General features: G+C 44.6%; 1 protein-coding gene and 1 pseudogene across 2 annotated transcripts in view; both read left to right on the plus strand.

Annotated features, from left to right (window-relative positions):
* The first annotated feature begins 1,862 nt into the window (after positions 1-1,862).
* On the plus strand, positions 1,863-16,663 carry LOC311103337 (coilin-like). The gene is made up of 7 exons (XM_084144896.1): positions 1,863-2,162; positions 2,496-3,873; positions 4,110-4,199; positions 10,135-10,182; positions 13,773-13,842; positions 14,844-14,932; positions 15,625-16,663. Exons 1-7 carry the CDS (start codon positions 1,918-1,920, stop codon positions 15,682-15,684), a joined length of 1,980 nt encoding a protein of 659 aa, XP_084001022.1. The 5' UTR covers positions 1,863-1,917; the 3' UTR covers positions 15,685-16,663.
* A 698-nt stretch (positions 16,664-17,361) lies between these two features.
* LOC311103280 (rab11 family-interacting protein 4A-like) overlaps positions 17,362-20,683 on the plus strand; it is a 65,226-nt pseudogene continuing 61,904 nt past the window's right edge. The window contains exon 1 of the transcript in view: positions 17,362-17,520. The product of the transcript in view is annotated as a rab11 family-interacting protein 4A-like (transcript). The remainder of the gene's footprint in view (positions 17,521-20,683) is intronic.

A 20,683-nucleotide genomic window follows, 5' to 3' on the forward strand; every position in this document is an offset into this window, starting at 1 on the left:
TTCTCCAGGTTCATCTCTCTGTAGGTAATGGCTTTGTTATGGAAGGTTTGGGAATCGCTTCCTTTTAGGTGGTTGTAGAATTTAACGGCTCTTTTCTGGATTTTGATAATTAGCGGGTATGGGCCTAATTCTGCTCTGCATGCATTATTTGGTGTTTTACATTGTACACTGAGGATATTTTTGCAGAATTCTGCATGCAGAGTCTCAATTCGGCGTTTGTCCCATTTTGTGAATTATTGGTTGGTGAGAGGACCCCAGACCTCACAACCATTAAGGGCAATGGGTTCTATAACTGATTCAAGTATTTTTAACCAGATCCTAATTGGTATGTTGAATTTATGTTCCTTTTGGTGGCATAGAAGGCCCTTCTTGCCTTGTCTCTCAGATCGTTCACAGCTTTGTGGAAGTTACCTGTGGCGCTGATGTTTAGGCTGAGGTATGTATAGTTTTTTGTGTGCTCTAGGGCAACGGTGTCTAGATTGTATTTGTGGTCCTGGCAACTGGACCTTTTTTGGAACACCATTATTTTTGTCTTACTGAGATTTACTGTCAGGGCCCAAGTCTGACAGAATCTGTGCAGAAGATCTAGGTGCTGCTGTAGGCCCTCCTTGGTTGGGGACAGAATAACCAGATCATCACCAAACAGTAGACATTTGACTTCAGATTCTAGTAGGGTGAGGCCGGGTGCTGCAGACTGTTCTAGTGCCCTCGCCAATTCGTTGATACAGTGGGGAGAACAAGTATTTGATACACTGCCGATTTTGCAGGTTTTCCTACTTACAAAGCATGTAGAGGTCTGTAATTTTTATCATAGGTACACTTCAACTGTGAGAGACGGAAGCTTGAGCAGGGGGACCTTGCGTGCGCTGCAGGATTTTAATCCATGACGGCGTAGTGTGTTACTAATGGTTTTCTTTGAGACTGTGGTCCCAGCTCTCTTCAGGTCATTGACCAGGTCCTGCCGTGTAGTTCTGGGCTGATCTCTCACCTTCCTCATGATCATTGATGCCCCACGAGGTGAGATCTTGCATGGAGCCCCAGACCGAGGGTGACTGACCGTCATCTTGAACTTCTTCAATTTTCTAATAATTGCGCCAACAGTTGTTGCCTTCTCACCAAGCTGCTTGCCTATTGTCCTGTAGCCCATCCCAGCCTTGTGCAGGTCTACAATTTTATCCCTGATGTCCTTACACAGCTCTCTGGTCTTGGCCGTTGTGGAGAGGTTGGAGTCTGTTTGATTGAGTGTGTGGACAGGTGTCTTTTATACAGGTAACGAGTTCAAACAGGTGCAGTTAATACAGGTAATGAGTGGAGAACAGGAGGGCTTCTTAAAGAAAAACTAACAGGTCTGTGAGAGCCGGAATTGTTACTGGTTGGTAGGTGATCAAATACTTATGTCATGCAATAAAATGCAAATTACCGGTAATTACTTAAAAATCATACAATGTGATTTTCTGGATTTTTGTTTTAGATTCCGTCTCTCACAGTTGAAGTGTACCTATGATAAAAATTACAGACCTCTACATGCTTTGTAAGTAGGAAAACCTGCAAAATCGGCAGTGTATCAAATACTTGTTCTCCCCACTTGTTAGCCTCCCTACTGTTATTTTATTTTACTTCTGCTCTTTTTTTCTCAACACTTTTTTGTTGTTGTTTTATTTTACTTTTTTATTAAAAATAAATGCACTGTTGGTAAAGGGCTGTAAGTAAGCATTTCACTGTTCAAAACAACTGGGAACTCAGAAATATCAGACTTCAATGCATTCAAGACAACTCGGGGGAAAAACGAGCTCCGACTGGGAAAATTCCCTTCCGCACCAATAGGTGGCAGTAACTAAACACGAGTCAATTCTTAAAAAGGCAGGCAAATAGTTTTCTGAACAGCGCGTGAGAGAGATTTCCTTCCACACAGCAGCAATGGCAGCCTCCAATACGATACGGGTGCGATTGTATTTTGATTACCCGCCGCCTTCGGTATCCGACTGTCGCATGTGCTGGGTGCTCGTTGATTTGAACAAATGCCGTGTGGTAGCAGACTTGGCCAGCATAATCAGGGAGAAGTTCGACTTCAGTCGCAGGAGCATTTTGAGTCTATTCATTGAAGACTGCTACCTGCCGCATACAGAGAGGATCTACGTAGTCCGAGACAACGACAGCATCAGGTGCGTCACACACCCTAGCCACACATGTTTTTATCCAGTCTGATCCACGCTTAGCTCTAAACCTCCGCTAACGCCTTGGACCAGAGCTAATGGCGCTGAAACTTTAATTAGGATCTCAGTCAGGTGATCTCACCCACGTGGTTGGTTCATTATATTTCTATGGGTTGGTTATACAGCCTAGCTAGCTAGCTACATAGGCTAGCTACAAAACAATGGAGGGATTGCACTCCAAGCCTGGTCTTAGCCTAGGCCAATATCTGTTTTCACACACACACACCCTAGTACTTTGAGAATATCTACCGTTCCAACCCTCCGTGTTGTGTTGTTTGACAGAGTGAAGGTGGACATCCTAACCCGTTTGAATGGAAGTCCGTCCAACACATCTGCTGTCAACTCCAAGAAGAAGAGGAGGAGAGATGCGGAGGAGGAGGAGCCCACACAGAACCAAGTGAGTGAAGAGTGGAAAAAGAAGAAGAAGAAGAGACAGAACGAGGAGAGTCAGGAGGCCGATTCCAACCAGGCTGCGGTTGAAGAGAGGAGCAAAGAAGACAAGAAGAAACAGAAGAAGAAAAAAGAGGAGAAGATGGTGACCAAAACCACTGCCTCATCCACAGGACCCTCTCCCACCTCGTCCACAGGACCCTCTCCCACCTCGTCCACAGGACCCTCTCCCACCATAGCCAAAGGGGACAAAAACACCAAGAAGGCTCCAGCTGCCACAGCAGTATCTGTTAACGGTAAAGCCACAGCAAAGACCCAGAATGGGGAAACAGACTCATGTTCTGATTCCAGTGGCAGCAGTAGTGAGGAGGAAGCCCCAAGTAAAAACCCCACACAGAAACGACCCCCCAAATCACCCTCTGCTACCTCTACACACCCCGTCGCATCTAAAGCCACCCCAAAAGTCACCCCTATAGTCAAACCCCCAACCCCCAATAAGAAACCACGCCCACCTCCCTCGTCATCCGATTCGGACTCAGACTCATCGGATGACGATGCCTCTAGCAAAGCCACCACAGGCAAACCTCCGGTTAAAAACCAAACTCCTCTATCCAAGCCTGCTGCCACTCCTCCTACTACCACAGGCTCCGACGCTGGTCCTAGGGACAAAACCACCCCCTCCGAGCCCAGACCCAGCCTCCCTTCCTCAGGTCCCATTAACTCTGTATCCCCTGGCCAGAGAGCTAAAGCTCCAGGGCCAGGCTCGGCCCCAGCAGCACAGAAGGCCCACAGGAGGCCTGAGAGCTCAGACTCTAGTGGTGGTAGTAGTAGTGAGGAGGAGGAGATTCAGCTGGTTATCAAACGGCCAGGCCTGGGGATGGGGACGGTCCCTGCTATGGCAGCAGACCCCACCTGGAGAGGCCGAGGCAGGGGAAGCCCTAGGAGTGCAGAGAGGGGTGGGGGTTGGGATAGGGGTTGGGGTAGAGGGGATCGAGGCCAGGGTTGGGGTGGTGCTGGAGGTGGAGGCAGGGGGGGTAGAGGTGGGGAGTGGGACAGGGGTCCTCGTGGTGGGGGTAGAGGAGGGAGAGGAGAAGATAGAGGGGCAGGAGGAGATCATGCAGGGTTTTATTTCAACTATGAAGGTGGACAGCGACAGCAGAATAATCATCAGCAGCTACCATCGTACCAGAATGACTCCCTGATTAACAACACTGTGGTGCTGCCTTCATACCAGAACGACTCCCTGATTAACAACTCTGTGGTGTTCCAGGTAAGTCAACTGACTGCTAGACGGTATTCCAGGGTTGGTCAATTCAAGTAATTTAGATAGCATTTTCTTTCTCATTGAAAAGCACAGAACTGGAATTGGAATTTCTGTTTACTTCTTGAATTGACTAAATTGAAATGGACTTGACCCCAACCCTGTGGCATTCTGTAACCTACTTATGTTGCTGCTGGAATGAAGATGTGGGAGGTATGATATTTCTAGGTGTGTGTGTGTTGTAGAACCCATCAGAGAGTGTCACCAGGAGGGACTACAGTGAGATGCCCCTCCTAGCTGCTCCCCCTCAGGTGGGACAGAAAATCGCCTTCAAGGTAACATACCACTTATAGACCAGCCTTCAAGGTAACATACCACTTATAGACCAACCTTCAAGGTAACTCACCACTTATAGACCAGCCTTCAAGGTAACATACCACTTATAGACCAACCTTCAAGGTAACTCACCACTTATAGACCAACCTTCAAGGTAACTCACCACTTATAGACCAACCTTCAAGGTAACATACCACTTATAGACCAACCTTCAAGGTAACTCACCACTTATAGACCAGCCTTCAAGGTAACTCACCACTTATAGACCAACCTTCAAGGTAACTCACCACTTATAGACCAACCTTCAAGGTAACTCACCACTTATAGACCAGCCTTCAAGGTAACATACCACTTATAGACCAACCTTCAAGGTAACTCACCACTTATAGACCAACCTTCAAGGTAACATACCACTTATAGACCAACCTTCAAGGTAACATACCACTTATAGACCAACCTTCAAGGTAACTCACCACTTATAGACCAACCTTCAAGGTAACTCACCACTTATAGACCAGCCTTCAAGGTAACATACCACTTATAGACCAACCTTCAAGGTAACTCACCACTTATAGACCAACCTTCAAGGTAACATACCACTTATAGACCAACCTTCAAGGTAACATACCACTTATAGACCAACCTTCAAGGTAACTCACCACTTATAGACCAGCCTTCAAGGTAACATACCACTTATAGACCAACCTTCAAGGTAACTCACCACTTATAGACCAACCTTCAAGGTAACATACCACTTATAGACCAACCTTCAAGGTAACATACCACTTATAGACCAACCTTCAAGGTAACTCACCACTTATAGACCAACCTTCAAGGTAACTCACCACTTATAGACCAACCTTCAAGGTAACTCACCACTTATAGACCAGCCTTCAAGGTAACACACCACTTATAGACCAACCTTCAAGGTAACTCACCACTTATAGACCAACCTTCAAGGTAACATACCACTTATAGACCAACCTTCAAGGTAACATACCACTTATAGACCTTCAAGGTAACTCACCACTTATAGACCTTCAAGGTAACTCACCACTTATAGACCAACCTTCAAGGTAACTCACCACTTATAGACCAGCCTTCAAGGTAACTCACCACTTATAGACCTTCAAGGTAACTCACCACTTATAGACCAGCCTTCAAGGTAACACACCACTTGTAGACCAACCTTCAAGGTAACATACCACTTGTAGACAACCTTCAAGGTAACACACCACTTATAGACCAACCTTCAAGGTAACTCACCACTTATAGACCAACCTTCAAGGTAACTCACCACTTATAGACCAGCCTTCAAGGTAACACACCACTTGTAGACCAACCTTCAAGGTAACATACCACTTATAGACAACCTTCAAGGTAACATACCACTTATAGACCAACCTTCAAGGTAACTCACCACTTATAGACCAACCTTCAAGGTAACTCACCACTTATAGACCAGCCTTCAAGGTAACACACCACTTATAGACCAACCTTCAAGGTAACTCACCACTTATAGACCAGCCTTCAAGGTAACACACCACTTGTAGACCAACCTTCAAGGTAATATACCACTTGTAGACAACCTTCAAGGTAACACACCACTTATAGACCAACCTTCAAGGTAACATACCACTTATAGACCAACCTTCAAGGTAACACACCACTTATAGACCAACCTTGGAGGTAACTCACCACTCAGACAGACCTTGGAGGTAACTCACCACTCAGACAGACCTTGGAGGTAACTCACCACTTATAGACCAACCTTGGAGGTAACTCGCCACTTATAGACAGACCTTGGAGGTAACTCACCACTTATAGACCAACCTTGGAGGTAACTCACCACTTATAGACCAACCTTGGAGGTAACTCACCACTTATAGACAGACCTTGGAGGTAACTCACCACTTATAGACAGACCTTGGAGGTAACTCACCACTCAGACAGACCTTGGAGGTAACTCACCACTCAGACAGACCTTGGAGGTAACTCACCACTTATAGACAGACCTTGGAGGTAACTCGCCACTTATAGACAACCTTCAAGGTAACATATACCACTTATAGACAGACCTTGGAGGTAACTCGCCACTTATAGACCAGCCTTGGAGGTAACTCGCCACTTATAGACCAGCCTTGGAGGTAACTCACCACTCAGACAGACCTTGGAGGTAACTCACCACTTATAGACAACCTTCAAGGTAACATACCACTTATAGACAACCTTCAAGGTAACATACCACTTATAGACCAACCTTCAAGGTAACTCACCACTTATAGACCAACCTTCAAGGTAACTCACCACTTATAGACCAGCCTTCAAGGTAACACACCACTTGTAGACCAACCTTCAAGGTAATATACCACTTGTAGACAACCTTCAAGGTAACACACCACTTATAGACCAACCTTCAAGGTAACATACCACTTATAGACCAACCTTCAAGGTAACACACCACTTATAGACCAACCTTCGAGGTAACTCACCACTTATAGACCAACCTTCGAGGTAACTCACCACTTATAGACAGACCTTGGAGGTAACTCACCACTCAGACAGACCTTGGAGGTAACTCACCACTTATAGACCAACCTTCGAGGTAACTCACCACTTATAGACAGACCTTGGAGGTAACTCACCACTCAGACAGACCTTGGAGGTAACTCACCACTCAGACAGACCTTGGAGGTAACTCACCACTTATAGACAACCTTCAAGGTAACATATACCACTTATAGACAGACCTTGGAGGTAACTCGCCACTTATAGACCAGCCTTGGAGGTAACTCGCCACTTATAGACCAACCTTGGAGGTAACTCACCACTTATAGACCAACCTTGGAGGTAACTCACCACTCAGACAGACCTTGGAGGTAACTCACCACTTATAGACAACCTTCAAGGTAACATACCACTTATAGACAACCTTCAAGGTAACATACCACTTATAGACCAACCTTCAAGGTAACTCACCACTTATAGACCAACCTTCAAGGTAACTCACCACTTATAGACCAGCCTTCAAGGTAACACACCACTTATAGACCAACCTTCAAGGTAACTCACCACTTATAGACCAGCCTTCAAGGTAACACACCACTTGTAGACCAACCTTCAAGGTAATATACCACTTGTAGACAACCTTCAAGGTAACACACCACTTATAGACCAACCTTCAAGGTAACATACCACTTATAGACCAACCTTCAAGGTAACACACCACTTATAGACCAACCTTCGAGGTAACTCACCACTTATAGACCAACCTTCGAGGTAACTCACCACTTATAGACAGACCTTGGAGGTAACTCACCACTCAGACCAGCCTTGGAGGTAACTCACCACTCAGACAGACCTTGGAGGTAACTCACCACTTATAGACAGACCTTGGAGGTAACTCACCACTTATAGACAACCTTCAAGGTAACTCACCACTCAGACAGACCTTGGAGGTAACTCACCACTCAGACCAGCCTTGGAGGTAACTCACCACTCAGACAGACCTTGGAGGTAACTCGCCACTTATAGACCAGCCTTGGAGGTAACTCACCACTTATAGACAGACCTTGGAGGTAACTCACCACTTATAGACAACCTTGGAGGTAACTCACCACTCAGACAGGCCTTGGAGGTAACTCACCACTTATAGACCAACCTTGGAGGTAACTCACCACTCAGACAGACCTTGGAGGTAACTCGCCACTTATAGACCAGCCTTGGAGGTAACTCACCACTTATAGACAGACCTTGGAGGTAACTCACCACTTATAGACAACCTTCAAGGTAACTCACCACTCAGACAGACCTTGGAGGTAACTCACCACTCAGACCAGCCTTGGAGGTAACTCACCACTTATAGACCAACCTTGGAGGTAACTCACCACTTATAGACATAGCTTGGAGGTAACTCACCACTTATAGACAGACCTTGGAGGTAACTCACCACTTATAGACCAACCTTGGAGGTAACTCACCACTTATAGACAGACCTTGGAGGTAACTCACCACTTATAGACAGACCTTGGAGGTAACTCACCACTTATAGACCAACCTTGGAGGTAACTCACCACTTATAGACAGACCTTGGAGGTAACTCACCACTTATAGACAACCTTCAAGGTAACTCACCACTCAGACAGACCTTGGAGGTAACTCGCCACTTATAGACCAGCCTTGGAGGTAACTCACCACTCAGACAGACCTTGGAGGTAACTCACCACTCAGACCAGCCTTGGAGGTAAATCGCCACTTATAGACCAGCCTTGGAGGTAACTCACCACTCAGACAGACCTTGGAGGTAACTCGCCACTTATAGACCAGCCTTGGAGGTAACTCGCCACTCAGACCAGCCTTGGAGGTAACTCACCACTCAGACAGACCTTGGAGGTAACTCACCACTCAGACAGACCTTGGAGGTAACTCACCACTTATAGACAGACCTTGGAGGTAACTCGCCACTTATAGACCAACCTTGGAGGTAACTCACCACTTATAGACAGACCTTGGAGGTAACTCACCACTTATAGACAGACCTTGGAGGTAACTCGCCACTTATAGACCAGCCTTGGAGGTAACTCACCACTTATAGACCAACCGTGGAGGTAACTCACCACTCAGACAGACCTTGGAGGTAACTCACCACTTATAGACCAGCCTTGGAGGTAACTCACCACTTATAGACCAACCTTGGAGGTAACTCACCACTTATAGACCAGCCTTGGAGGTAACTCACCACTTATAGACCAACCTTGGAGGTAACTCACCACTCAGACAGACCTTGGAGGTAACTCACCACTTATAGACCAGCCTTGGAGGTAACTCACCACTTATAGACCAACCTTGGAGGTAACTCACCACTCAGACCAGCCTTGGAGGTAACTCACCACTCAGACAGACCTTGGAGGTAACTCACCACTTATAGACCAACCTTGGAGGTAACTCACCACTCAGACAGACCTTGGAGGTAACTCACCACTTATAGACAGACCTTGGAGGTAACTCACCACTTATAGACCAACCTTGGAGGTAACTCGCCACTTATAGACCAGCCTTGGAGGTAACTCACCACTCAGACAGACCTTGGAGGTAACTCACCACTTATAGACAGACCTTGGAGGTAACTCGCCACTTATAGACCAACCTTGGAGGTAACTCACCACTTATAGACAGACCTTGGAGGTAACTCGCCACTTATAGACAGACCTTGGAGGTAACTCACCACTTATAGACAGACCTTGGAGGTAACTCACCACTTATAGACCAACCTTGGAGGTAACTCACCACTCAGACCAGCCTTGGAGGTAACTCACCACTTATAGACAGACCTTGGAGGTAACTCACCACTTATAGACCAGCCTTGGAGGTAACTCACCACTCAGACCAGCCTTGGAGGTAACTCACCACTCAGACCAGCCTTGGAGGTAACTCACCACTCAGACAGGCCGTGCTGCTGCTGGATATGGAACAGTTCTATATTCACCACACAGCTCAGTCTGATAAACTTGGTTCAAATGGAAGCAATGCATTTACCTTCACTAATTTCATGTCTTTATTTAGCCAGGGTGGTCCACTCGGTAAGACTTGCCGCTGTTTCCCAGTGGTTCAAATGGAAGCAACTGTATGTACTAGTAGAAAAAATAGCATAGTTAGGGTATAGGGTCACTCCATTCAGACGCTGGAGTTTTTCCTGCTCAGGTCATGTGGCCAAGAAAAACTCCTAGCGGTACTAATTCAGTAGACTCAATGGACAAGGTGGGAAACAGTTAAAGACGCTGGTAATGTAAGTCCCTCCATTTTCCATGCTAATAAAGCCTCCTTTAATTAAAATAGAAGAACAGTGAGAGATTACTGTACAGCTGTGTTGCTAAGGTGCTGCATGCCTCAATGTCACTCATTATCACTCCAGTGTGTGTTTGTGTATGTTCACAGCTGCTGGAGCTGACAGAGAACTACACACCAGAGGTGTCTGAGTATAAAGTGAGTAAAAATAGCAGAAAGACTAACTCCTTTTCTCTCTTCAGTGTCTGGTATAACTAGAGGAGAAAGAGCTGTCAACACGGTTAGGAACTGTTTTCTCTGTCTTCAGTGTCTGGTATAACTAGAGGAGAAAGAGTTGTCAACACGGTTAGGAACTGTTTTCTCTCTTCAGTGTCTGGTATAACTAGAGGAGAAAGAGCTGTCAACACGGTTAGGAACTGTTTTCTCTGTCTTCAGTGTCTGGTATAACTAGAGGAGAAAGAGCTGTCAACACGGTTAGGAACTGTTTTCTGTCTTCAGTGTCTGGTATAACTAGAGGAGAAAGAGCTGTCAACACGGTTAGGAACTGTTTTCTCTCTTCAGTGTCTGGTATAACTAGAGGAGAAAGAGTTGTCAACACGGTTAGGAACTGTTTTCTCTCTTCAGTGTCTGGTATAACTAGAGGAGAAAGAGCTGTCAACACGGTTAGGAACTGTTTTCTCTCTTCAGTGTCTGGTATAACTAGAGGAGAAAGAGTTGTCAACACGGTTAGGAACTGTTTTCTCTCTTCAGTGTCTGATATAACTAGAGGAGAAAGAGCTGTCAACACGGTTAGGAACTGTTTTCTCTCTTCAGTGTCTGATATAACTAGAGGAGAAAGAGCTGTCAACACGGTTAGGAACTGTTTTCTCTCTGTCTTCAGTGTCTGGTATAACTAGAGGAGAAAGAGTTGTCAACACGGTTAGGAACTGTTTTCTCTGTCATCAGTGTCTGATATAACTAGAGGAGAAAGAGCTGTCAACACGGTTAGGAACTGTTTTCTCTCTCTCTTCTGTGTCTGATATAACTAGAGGAGAAAGTTGTCAACACGGTTAGGAACTGTTTTCTCTCTGTCTTCAGTGTCTGGTATAACTAGAGGAGAAAGAGCTGTCAACACGGTTAGGAACTGTTTTCTCTGTCTTCAGTGTCTGGTATAACTAGAGGAGAAAGAGCTGTCAACACGGTTAGGAACTGTTTTCTCTGTCTTCAGTGTCTGATATAACTAGAGGAGAAAGAGCTGTCAACACGGTTAGGAACTGTTTTCTCTGTCTTCAGTGTCTGGTATAACTAGAGGAGAAAGAGCTGTCAACACGGTTAGGAACTGTTTTCTCTCTTCAGTGTCTGGTATAACTAGAGAGAAAGAGCTGTCAACACGGTTAGGAACTGTTTTCTGTCTTCAGTGTCTGGTATAACTAGAGGAGAAAGAGCTGTCAACACGGTTAGGAACTGTTTTCTCTGTCTTCAGTGTCTGGTATAACTAGAGGAGAAAGAGCTGTCAACACGGTTAGGAACTGTTTTCTCTCTCTCTTCAGTGTCTGGTATAACTAGAGGAGAAAGAGCTGTCAACACGGTTAGGAACTGTTTTCTCTCTTCAGTGTCTGATATAACTAGAGGAGAAAGAGCTGTCAACACGGTTAGGAACTGTTTTCTCTCTCTCTTCAGTGTCTGGTATAACTAGAGGAGAAAGAGCTGTCAACACGGTTAGGAACTGTTTTCTCTCTCTCTTCAGTGTCTATAACTAGAGGAGAAAGAGCTGTCAACACGGTTAGGAACTGTTTTCTCTCTTCAGTGTCTGGTATAACTAGAGGAGAAAGAGCTGTCAACACGGTTAGGAACTGTTTTCTCTCTGTCTTCAGTGTCTGATATAACTAGAGGAGAAAGAGCTGTCAACACGGTTAGGAACTGTTTTCTCTCTTCAGTGTCTGGTATAACTAGAGGAGAAAGAGCTGTCAACACGGTTAGGAACTGTTTTCTCTGTCTTCAGTGTCTGATACAACTAGAGGAGAAAGAGTTGTCAACACGGTTAGGAACTGTTTTCTCTCTGTCTTCAGTGTCTGATATAACTAGAGGAGAAAGAGTTGTCAACACGGTTAGGAACTGTTTTCTCTGTCTTCAGTGTCTGGTATAACTAGAGGAGAAAGAGCTGTCAACACGGTTAGGAACTGTTTTCTCTCTGTCTTCAGTGTCTGATATAACTAGAGGAGAAAGAGTTGTCAACACGGTTAGGAACTGTTTTCTCTGTCTTCAGTGTCTGATATAACTAGAGGAGAAAGAGCTGTCAACACGGTTAGGAACTGTTTTCTCTGTCTTCAGTGTCTGATATAACTAGAGGAGAAAGAGCTGTCAACACGGTTAGGAACTGTTTTCTCTCTTCAGTGTCTGGTATAACTAGAGGAGAAAGAGCTGTCAACACGGTTAGGAACTGTTTTCTCTCTCTTCAGTGTCTGGTATAACTAGAGGAGAAAGAGCTGTCAACACGGTTAGGAACTGTTTTCTCTCTTCAGTGTCTGGTATAACTAGAGGAGAAAGAGCTGTCAACACGGTTAGGAACTGTTTTCTCTCTCTTCGGTGTCTGGTATAACTAGAGGAGAAAGAGCTGTCAACACGGTTAGGAACTGTTTTCTCTCTTCAGTGTCTGGTATAACTAGAGGAGAAAGAGCTGTCAACACGGTTAGGAACTGTTTTCTCTCTTCAGTGTCTGGTATAACTAGAGGAGAAAGAGCTGTCAACACGGTTAGGAACTGTTTTCTCTCTTCAGTGTCTGGTATAACTAGAGGAGAAAGAGCTGTCAACACGGTTAGGAACTGTTTTCTCTCTTCAGTGTCTGGTATAACTAGAGGAGAAAGAGCTGTCAACACGGTTAGGAACTGTTTTCTGTCTTCAGTGTCTGGTATAACTAGAGGAGAAAGAGCTGTCAACACGGTTAGGAACTGTTTTCTCTCTTCAGTGTCTGGTATAACTAGAGGAGAAAGAGCTGTCAACACGGTTAGGAACTGTTTTCTCTCTTCAGTGTCTGGTATAACTAGAGGAGAAAGAGTTGTCAACACGGTTAGGAAATGTTTTCTCTGTCTTCAGTGTCTGGTATAACTAGAGGAGAAAGAGCTGTCACCACGGTTAGGAACTGTTTTCTCTCTCTTCAGTGTCTGGTATAACTAGAGGAGAAAGAGCTGTCAACACGGTTAGGAACTGTTTTCTCTCTTCAGTGTCTGGTATAACTAGAGGAGAAAGAGCTGTCAACACGGTTAGGAACTGTTTTCTCTCTTCAGTGTCTGGTATAACTAGAGGAGAAAGAGCTGTCAACACGGTTAGGAACTGTTTTCTCTGTCTTCAGTGTCTGGTATAACTAGAGGAGAAAGAGTTGTCAACACGGTTAGGAACTGTTTTCTCTCTTCAGTGTCTGGTATAACTAGAGGAGAAAGAGTTGTCAACACGGTTAGGAACTGTTTTCTCTCTTCAGTGTCTGGTATAACTAGAGGAGAAAGAGTTGTCAACACGGTTAGGAACTGTTTTCTCTGTCTTCAGTGTCTGGTATAACTAGAGGAGAAAGAGTTGTCAACACGGTTAGGAACTGTTTTCTCTGTCTTCAGTGTCTGGTATAACTAGAGGAGAAAGAGCTGTCAACACGGTTAGGAACTGTTATTTTCTAACAGTATGTGGACAGCGCTTTTTTCTCAAGTTATGTCCTGAACTAGGACTAAATACATGTGGTAAGAAATGTTTATGTGCTACATTAAAAAAAATATTATCTCTTTCATTTGGGTAATGTCTTTTCTCACTGTTTTGTCTTTCAGGAGGGGAAGATCATTCATTTTGACCACAGCACAAAACAGATTGAGCTAGAGCTGCTCTCTGCTTATCAAGGTAAGGCCAAACAGATGGCTGCTCTCTGCTTATTAAGGTAAGGCCAAACAGATGGCTGCTCTCTGCTTATTAAGGTAAGGCCAAACAGATGGCTGCTCTCTGCTTATCAAGGTAAGGCCAAACAGATGGCTGCTCTCTGCTTATCAAGGTAAGGCCAAACAGATGGCTGCTCTCTGCTTATTAAGGTAAGGCCAAACAGATGGCTGCTCTCTGCTTTTCAAGGTAAGGCCAAACAGATGGCTGCTCTCTGCTTTTCAAGGTAAGGCCAAACAGATGGCTGCTCTCTGCTTATTAAGGTAAGGCCAAACAGATGGCTGCTCTCTGCTTATTAAGGTAAGGCCAAACAGATGGCTGCTCTCTGCTTATTAAGGTAAGGCCAAACAGATGGCTGCTCTCTGCTTATTAAGGTAAGGCCAAACAGATGGCTGCTCTCTGCTTATTAAGGTAAGGCCAAACAGATGGCTGCTCTCTGCTTATTAAGGTAAGGCCAAACAGATGGCTGCTCTCTGCTTATTAAGGTAAGGCCAAACAGATGGCTGCTCTCTGCTTATTAAGGTAAGGCCAAACAGATGGCTGCTCTCTGCTTATTAAGGTAAGGCCAAACAGATGGCTGCTCTCTGCTTATTAAGGTAAGGCCAAACAGATGGCTGCTCTCTGCTTATTAAGGTAAGGCCAACCGCATGGTAAGATTGAAGATCCCTCACTTAACATTTTAAATGAAAGGGAAAAAATAAATAAAAGCAGTGTCTGCATCCCGATTCTCCGCTCTTCTCCAAAGTGCACCGGCACAACTTCCTGTCATTGGATTGGTGTGATGATTGTCTGGAGTGAGGTTCCATTGTTGAATCCATGACAAGTCTGCCAGTGCTCACTTTGGGAGAAAGGTGGAGAATGGTGATTCAGCTGATGTTTCCCCCAGCCATCTGAAGACACCTGACACTACCGGTCAATGCTGGGCCTTACTAAGATGGACCGCCCTAACATGTCTGTCTGTCCTTCAGCTCCGGTGGAGCCGGGGAAGTTTGACCTGGTGTATCAGAACGCTGACGGATCAGAGAGTGTGGAGTACGCTGTGTCCCGTGGCTCCAGGGTAAGACATAAAATACTGTTACTGTACGTTTTATAAACATGAATAAAACCAATGGGCTCAGAGAGCGGAGTACGCTGTTGGGGTAAGATACTGTTCAATACAACGTTATTTCATAGAACCTGTCTACATGCAATAAATGCAGCAATCCTGCAGGAAAATTGAACTGCGCACGTTAATTATTTAGATTTAATTTCTACCATACTGTATTATCATATTGTATGTCAGAGCCAGGGTTATGGCGTAACCGCTGAATGTTGTTCTGGTTCCACTGACCACCCTCTCTTCACTAAGCAGGCCTCTTCTCACTCTGTACCGTCTGTGTGACACTGTTTGGATGAGCTAACCTCGCTCTATTGTCCCTGACTGCATTTTAACCCCATCACCCACACGTTGAGGGAAGCTGTTCATTGTCCAATGAATGTCCCTTACAATCGCTTAGTTGAAAGAGAAAACCGGTGGGCTACTTTAAACCCGGCATAAGGGGGGTTACATTTTTCCCAATAAAACAGCTGTATGTGCAGAATTCCGAATGTTGTATTTTTCCGGTAACCATGGGGACGACTGTGACGTCACTCCCATAGAATTAATAGAATCCCTTTTCTGTGCTCTCTCTCTCTGTGTCTCTCTCTGTGTCTCTGTCTCTGTGTGTCTCTCTCTGTGTCTCTCTGTGTGTGTGTTGTGTGTGTGCGCAGGTGACTGAACGTTGGGACTCGCTGCTGGAGCCCAGGCTGGTTGTGGGGAATTTGGGCTGAGGAACAAGATGGACGTTCTTGGTCGACTTGGCCCAGGCATTTCTAACACACCGGCCCATTTCCCCCCCCCCTTGAGGTCCCCAGTATTGGCCAAATTATAATAATTCGGCAAACAACCCCAATTTAGACTGGCCCACTGGGCTAAAGCTGGACCGGGCCAAATCTGGTATTTACCAGATCTGCCGCATGGCCAGTCGGTTTCTGTTTGGGAGGATGTACTGGGGCTTGTTCTGACACCCCCATAGACGGTTTACCCTGGACCCAGATTAAGCCTAATCACATTTTTCAATGGAAGTGTTCCATTGAGTGTGCTTATTTTAAAGTCCAGGAGTAGGCTTCATCTGGGTCCGGGAAACCAGCCCTAATGTCAATGTGTGGTTGACTCTACAGTCTCTCTGATGAAGCGCTTTATACAGCGGTAGTATTTTTACCTTACCAAACCCCTTACCCTTATTTTACCCTGCTCCTCCCCACACTGAGTGTTTCAGCATTAGGGCAGGCTTTTGTTCCAGCCCAGCACTAAAAAATCTGGTCAATTCCACTTCAAGTCTGTCAATTCAGGATATTAACTAATTCAGAATGTTTTTATGAAGATTTTTTTTAATTCAATAGTTTGAGTTTGTTCATTTCCTCAACAGACAAGAGTTCAAATGGAATTGACCAGAACCATGGATTCAGCTAATCAAAGTCTGGATTAAAGCTATTGATGAGTTGGTTCACATGTCTTAGTTCTGGGTGTGATGAGCACCGTTTTTAATGCCCCACTCAAACCTTATAATGTTGTATTGCGGAAAGGAGGGTACAGGGCAGGTTGAGGAAGTACTGTCAAAGATGTTCTTTGGTCTCTTGTCATTTACTATCTCTTGATCTTAGTCTATGGTTTTATGTGTTTGTTTTTTTTACACATTGTTATAACTGTGAATGTCCCTTGATTTTTTTAAAATACTTGTTTGTAAGATAATAAAGTTTGTGATATCCTATGACCGGGTATGTGTGGTTTCTTAATAAACTATGCTATAGATCCAGTAGTTATTTATTAAGAATAGCATCTACACAGTAGAGGTCAGGCCAATTAATGTAATGTAAGTAGCTATTCAGGGTAACCATGGAGCTGGGGCTTGTACAAGGAAAATACATACATTTTCCAATATGTGTGTCATATTTAGAGCCGTTTTTAGTTTTAAATATCACCATTTATTTCACATTGATTTACAGTAATGATTAACTTCCAAGTTTCTATTCAATAGTCGTATGTTTGGAAAACAATTAAGGTAGGAGGTAGATGGTATCCCAATAACATCAAATTGTATCTTTCACATTGATTTACAGTAATTATAAATTTCCAAGGGGATATTTATTTACAAGTTTCTATTCGATAGTCATGTGGTTGGAAAACAATCAAGGAGCTAGACGGTATCACAATAACATCAAATTGTTTACGTAAATCGATTTTTTTTTTCATGATAGTGAATCGTAGCCAATTATCGTCTCTACCCACCGCTCGTCGATCAGTGGTCCTTCCCATTCGGTAACGGGATGCTGCTGATGTAACAGCGCCAACCGAGCCAGTCCGCAACGGCACCAGCGGAGAGCAGCAACCGGAATGATGGCCACTACAGAACGAATTCAAACGAAGTCCGTTCAATAACGACATTATCTGACAAACCGAACTCGAAGATGGAAGGAAACGTCTTCCCCGATCAAGAACAGCTTCTAGGGTTTCTGAAAAAGCTCAAGGAGGTATTCGACGTGTGTGATGAGGATGCTGATGGTTACATTCGGGTCGAACATTTCGTGGATCTGGGGCTCCAGTTCGGGCAGGGAGACCGAGATGAGGTAAGTCTCTGTCGGTTGGCGACATCCACGGTTGATGATGACGAATGAGAATTCGGAGGAGATTTGATCGAATGAAGCTCCCATTTGTGCAAACGTTTGAAATATGATGATCATCACAACATTACTAGGCCGGATGTGTGTGCGTTAGTTTATTGGAAATGTAAAAATCGCCAACATTGATAAGACAGTGAGACAAACAGGTTGCCAGCCAGAACCGAATGTGATCACAAGGTGACCGTTGGATATATTTTCTGATGGATCATTCGATTTAGTGTAATATCAAACCTGTCTGATATGACCATTCAGTTGCCATGGTTTTATAATGGTTTAAATAAGACGATACATTTTCTCACTGACGTCAACACATCTGTACACGCGCCAACCACAGATAGGCATATTCATGCAGGATATTCAGACATCGATAGGTCTATCATAATGGGTATGGTGATTCAGATAGACCTAATGGATGCATATATACAGTACCAGTCAAAAGTTTGGACACACCTACTCATTCAAGATTATTATTATTATTTTTTTACTATTTTCTACATTGTAGAATAATAGTGAAGACATCAAACCTATGAAATTACACATATGGAATCATGTAGTAACCAAAAAAGTGTTAAACAAATCAAATATATTTTATATTCTTCAAAGTAGCCACCATTTGCCTTGATGACAGCTTTGCACACTCGTGGCATTCTCTCAACCAGCTTCACCTGGAATGCTTTTCCAACAGTCTTGAAGGAGTTCCCACATATGCTGAGCACTTGTTGGCTGCTTTTCCTTCACTCTGCGGTCCGACTATTTCAATTGGGTTGAGGTCGGGTGATTGTGGAGGCCAGGTCATCTGATGCAGCACTCCATCACTCTCCTCCTTGTCAAATAGCCCTTACACAGCCTGGAGGTGTGTTGGGTCATTGTCCTGTTGAAAAACAAATGATAGTCCCACTAAGCGCAAACCAGATCGGATGCCGTATCGCTGCAGAATGCTGTGGTAGCCATGCTGGTTAAGTGTGCCTTGAATTCGAAATAAATCACTGACAGTGTCACAAGCAAAGCATCCCCACACCATCCCACCTCCTCCTCCATGTTTCATGGTGGGAACTACACATGCGGAGATCATCCTTTCACCTACTCTGCGTCTCACAAAGACACGGCGTTTGGAACCAAAAATCTCAAATGTGGACTCATCAGACCAAAGGACAGATTTCCACCGATCTAATGTCCATTGCTCGTGTTTCTTGGCCCAAGCAAGTCTCTTCTTCTTATTTGTGTCCTTTAGTGGTGGTTTCTTTGCAGCAATTCGACCATAAAGGCCTGATTCACGCAGTCTCCTCTGAACAGTTGATGTTGAGATGCGTCTGTTACTTGAACTCTGTGAATCTGATGTCTCCCGAGTGGCGCAGTGGTCTAAGGCACTGCATCGCAGTGCTAGCTGTGCCACTAGAGATCCTGGTTCGAATCCAGGCTCTGTCGTAGCCGGCCGCGACCGGGAGACCCATGGGGCGGCGCGCACAATTGGCCCAGCGTCGTCCAGGGTAGGGGAGGGATTTGGCCGGCAGGGGATGTAGCTCAGTTGGTAGAGCATGGCGTTTGCAACGCCAGGGTTGTGGGTTCGATAAAATAATGTATGCACTAACTGTAAGTCGCTCTGGATAAGAGCGTCTGCTAAATGACTAAAATGTAAAATGTAATGTAAATGTGAAGCATTTATTTAGGCTGCAATTTCTGAGGCTGGTAACTCTAATGAACTTATCCTCTGCAGCAGAGGTAACTCTGGGTCTTCCTTTCCTGTGGCGGTCCTCATGAAAGCCAGTTTCATCATAGCGCTTGATGGTTTTTGCGACTGCACTTGAAGAAACTTTCAGAGTTCTTGACATTTTCCAGATTGACTGACCTTCATGTCTTAAAGTAATGATGGACTGTCGTTTCTCTTTGCTTATTTGAGCTGTTCTTGCCATAATATGGACTTGGTCTTTTACCAAATAGGGCTATCTTCTGTATACCAACCCTACCTTGTCACAACACAACTGATTGGCACAAACGCATTAAGAAGGAAAATAAATTCTACAAATGAACTTTTAAGAAGGCACACCTGTTAATTGAAATGCATTCCAGGTGACTACCTCATGAAGCTGGTTGAGAGAATGTCAAGAGTGTGCAAAGCTGTCATCAAGGCAAAGGGTGGCTACTTTGAAGAATCTCAAATCTCAAATATATTTTGTTTTGTTTAACACTTTTTTGGTTACTACATGATTCCATATGTATTATTTCATAGTTTTGATGTCTTCACTATTATTCTACAATGTAGAAAATAGTAAAAATAAAGAAAAACCCTTGAATGAGTAGGTGTGTCCAAACTTTTGACTGGTATATATTACTATTTTACCTGAGCTCGTGTGTGTGTATGTGTCTGTATAGTGTGGCCAGGTTGACATTATGCTTCTTTATCAATGCACTCTGAATTCATTTCACATGAATCATTAACATTTCTCTATAATTAATTGAAAAGAAAACAGTTAATATAGATTTGTATAACTATTGGTGTATGCTGTTTCACTTGTTACTGTACAGTTTTGCCAATACACCTTTATAAAATTGTGAAGCTTACATACAACCAACCAACATCAATACAAAAATATTGAAATGCCATATTTTAGTGTCATGCGGAAGCTAATTTAACCCTGTTTCAATATCCTTGTAACAGACAGACAGGAAGACAGGCAGACAGACAGACAGGCAGAGCAGGAAGACAGGCAGGACAGGCAGGCAGACAGACAGGCAGAGCAGGAAGACAGGCAGGGCAGGCAGACAGTCAGGCAGGCAGGCAGGCAGACAGGGAGGCAGACAGACAGACAGGCAGAGCAGGAAGACAGGCAGACAGACAGACAGGCAGGAGACAGGCATACAGACAGACATGCAGAGCAGGAAGACAGGAAGACAGACAGGAAGACAGACAGACAGGCAGAGCAGGAAGACAGGCAGAGCAGGCAGACAGGCAGACAGGCAGAGCAGGAAGACAGGCAGACAGACAGACAGACAGGCAGGAGACAGGCATACAGACAGACATGCAGAGCAGGAAGACAGGAAGACAGACAGGAAGACAGACAGACAGACAGACAGACAGACAGGCAGAGCAGGAAGACAGACAGGCAGACAG

The sequence above is a fragment of the Coregonus lavaretus genome (genome assembly GCF_964263955.1).
Source record: "Coregonus lavaretus genome assembly, chromosome: 28".
Taxonomy (NCBI): Eukaryota; Metazoa; Chordata; class Actinopteri; order Salmoniformes; family Salmonidae; genus Coregonus; species Coregonus lavaretus.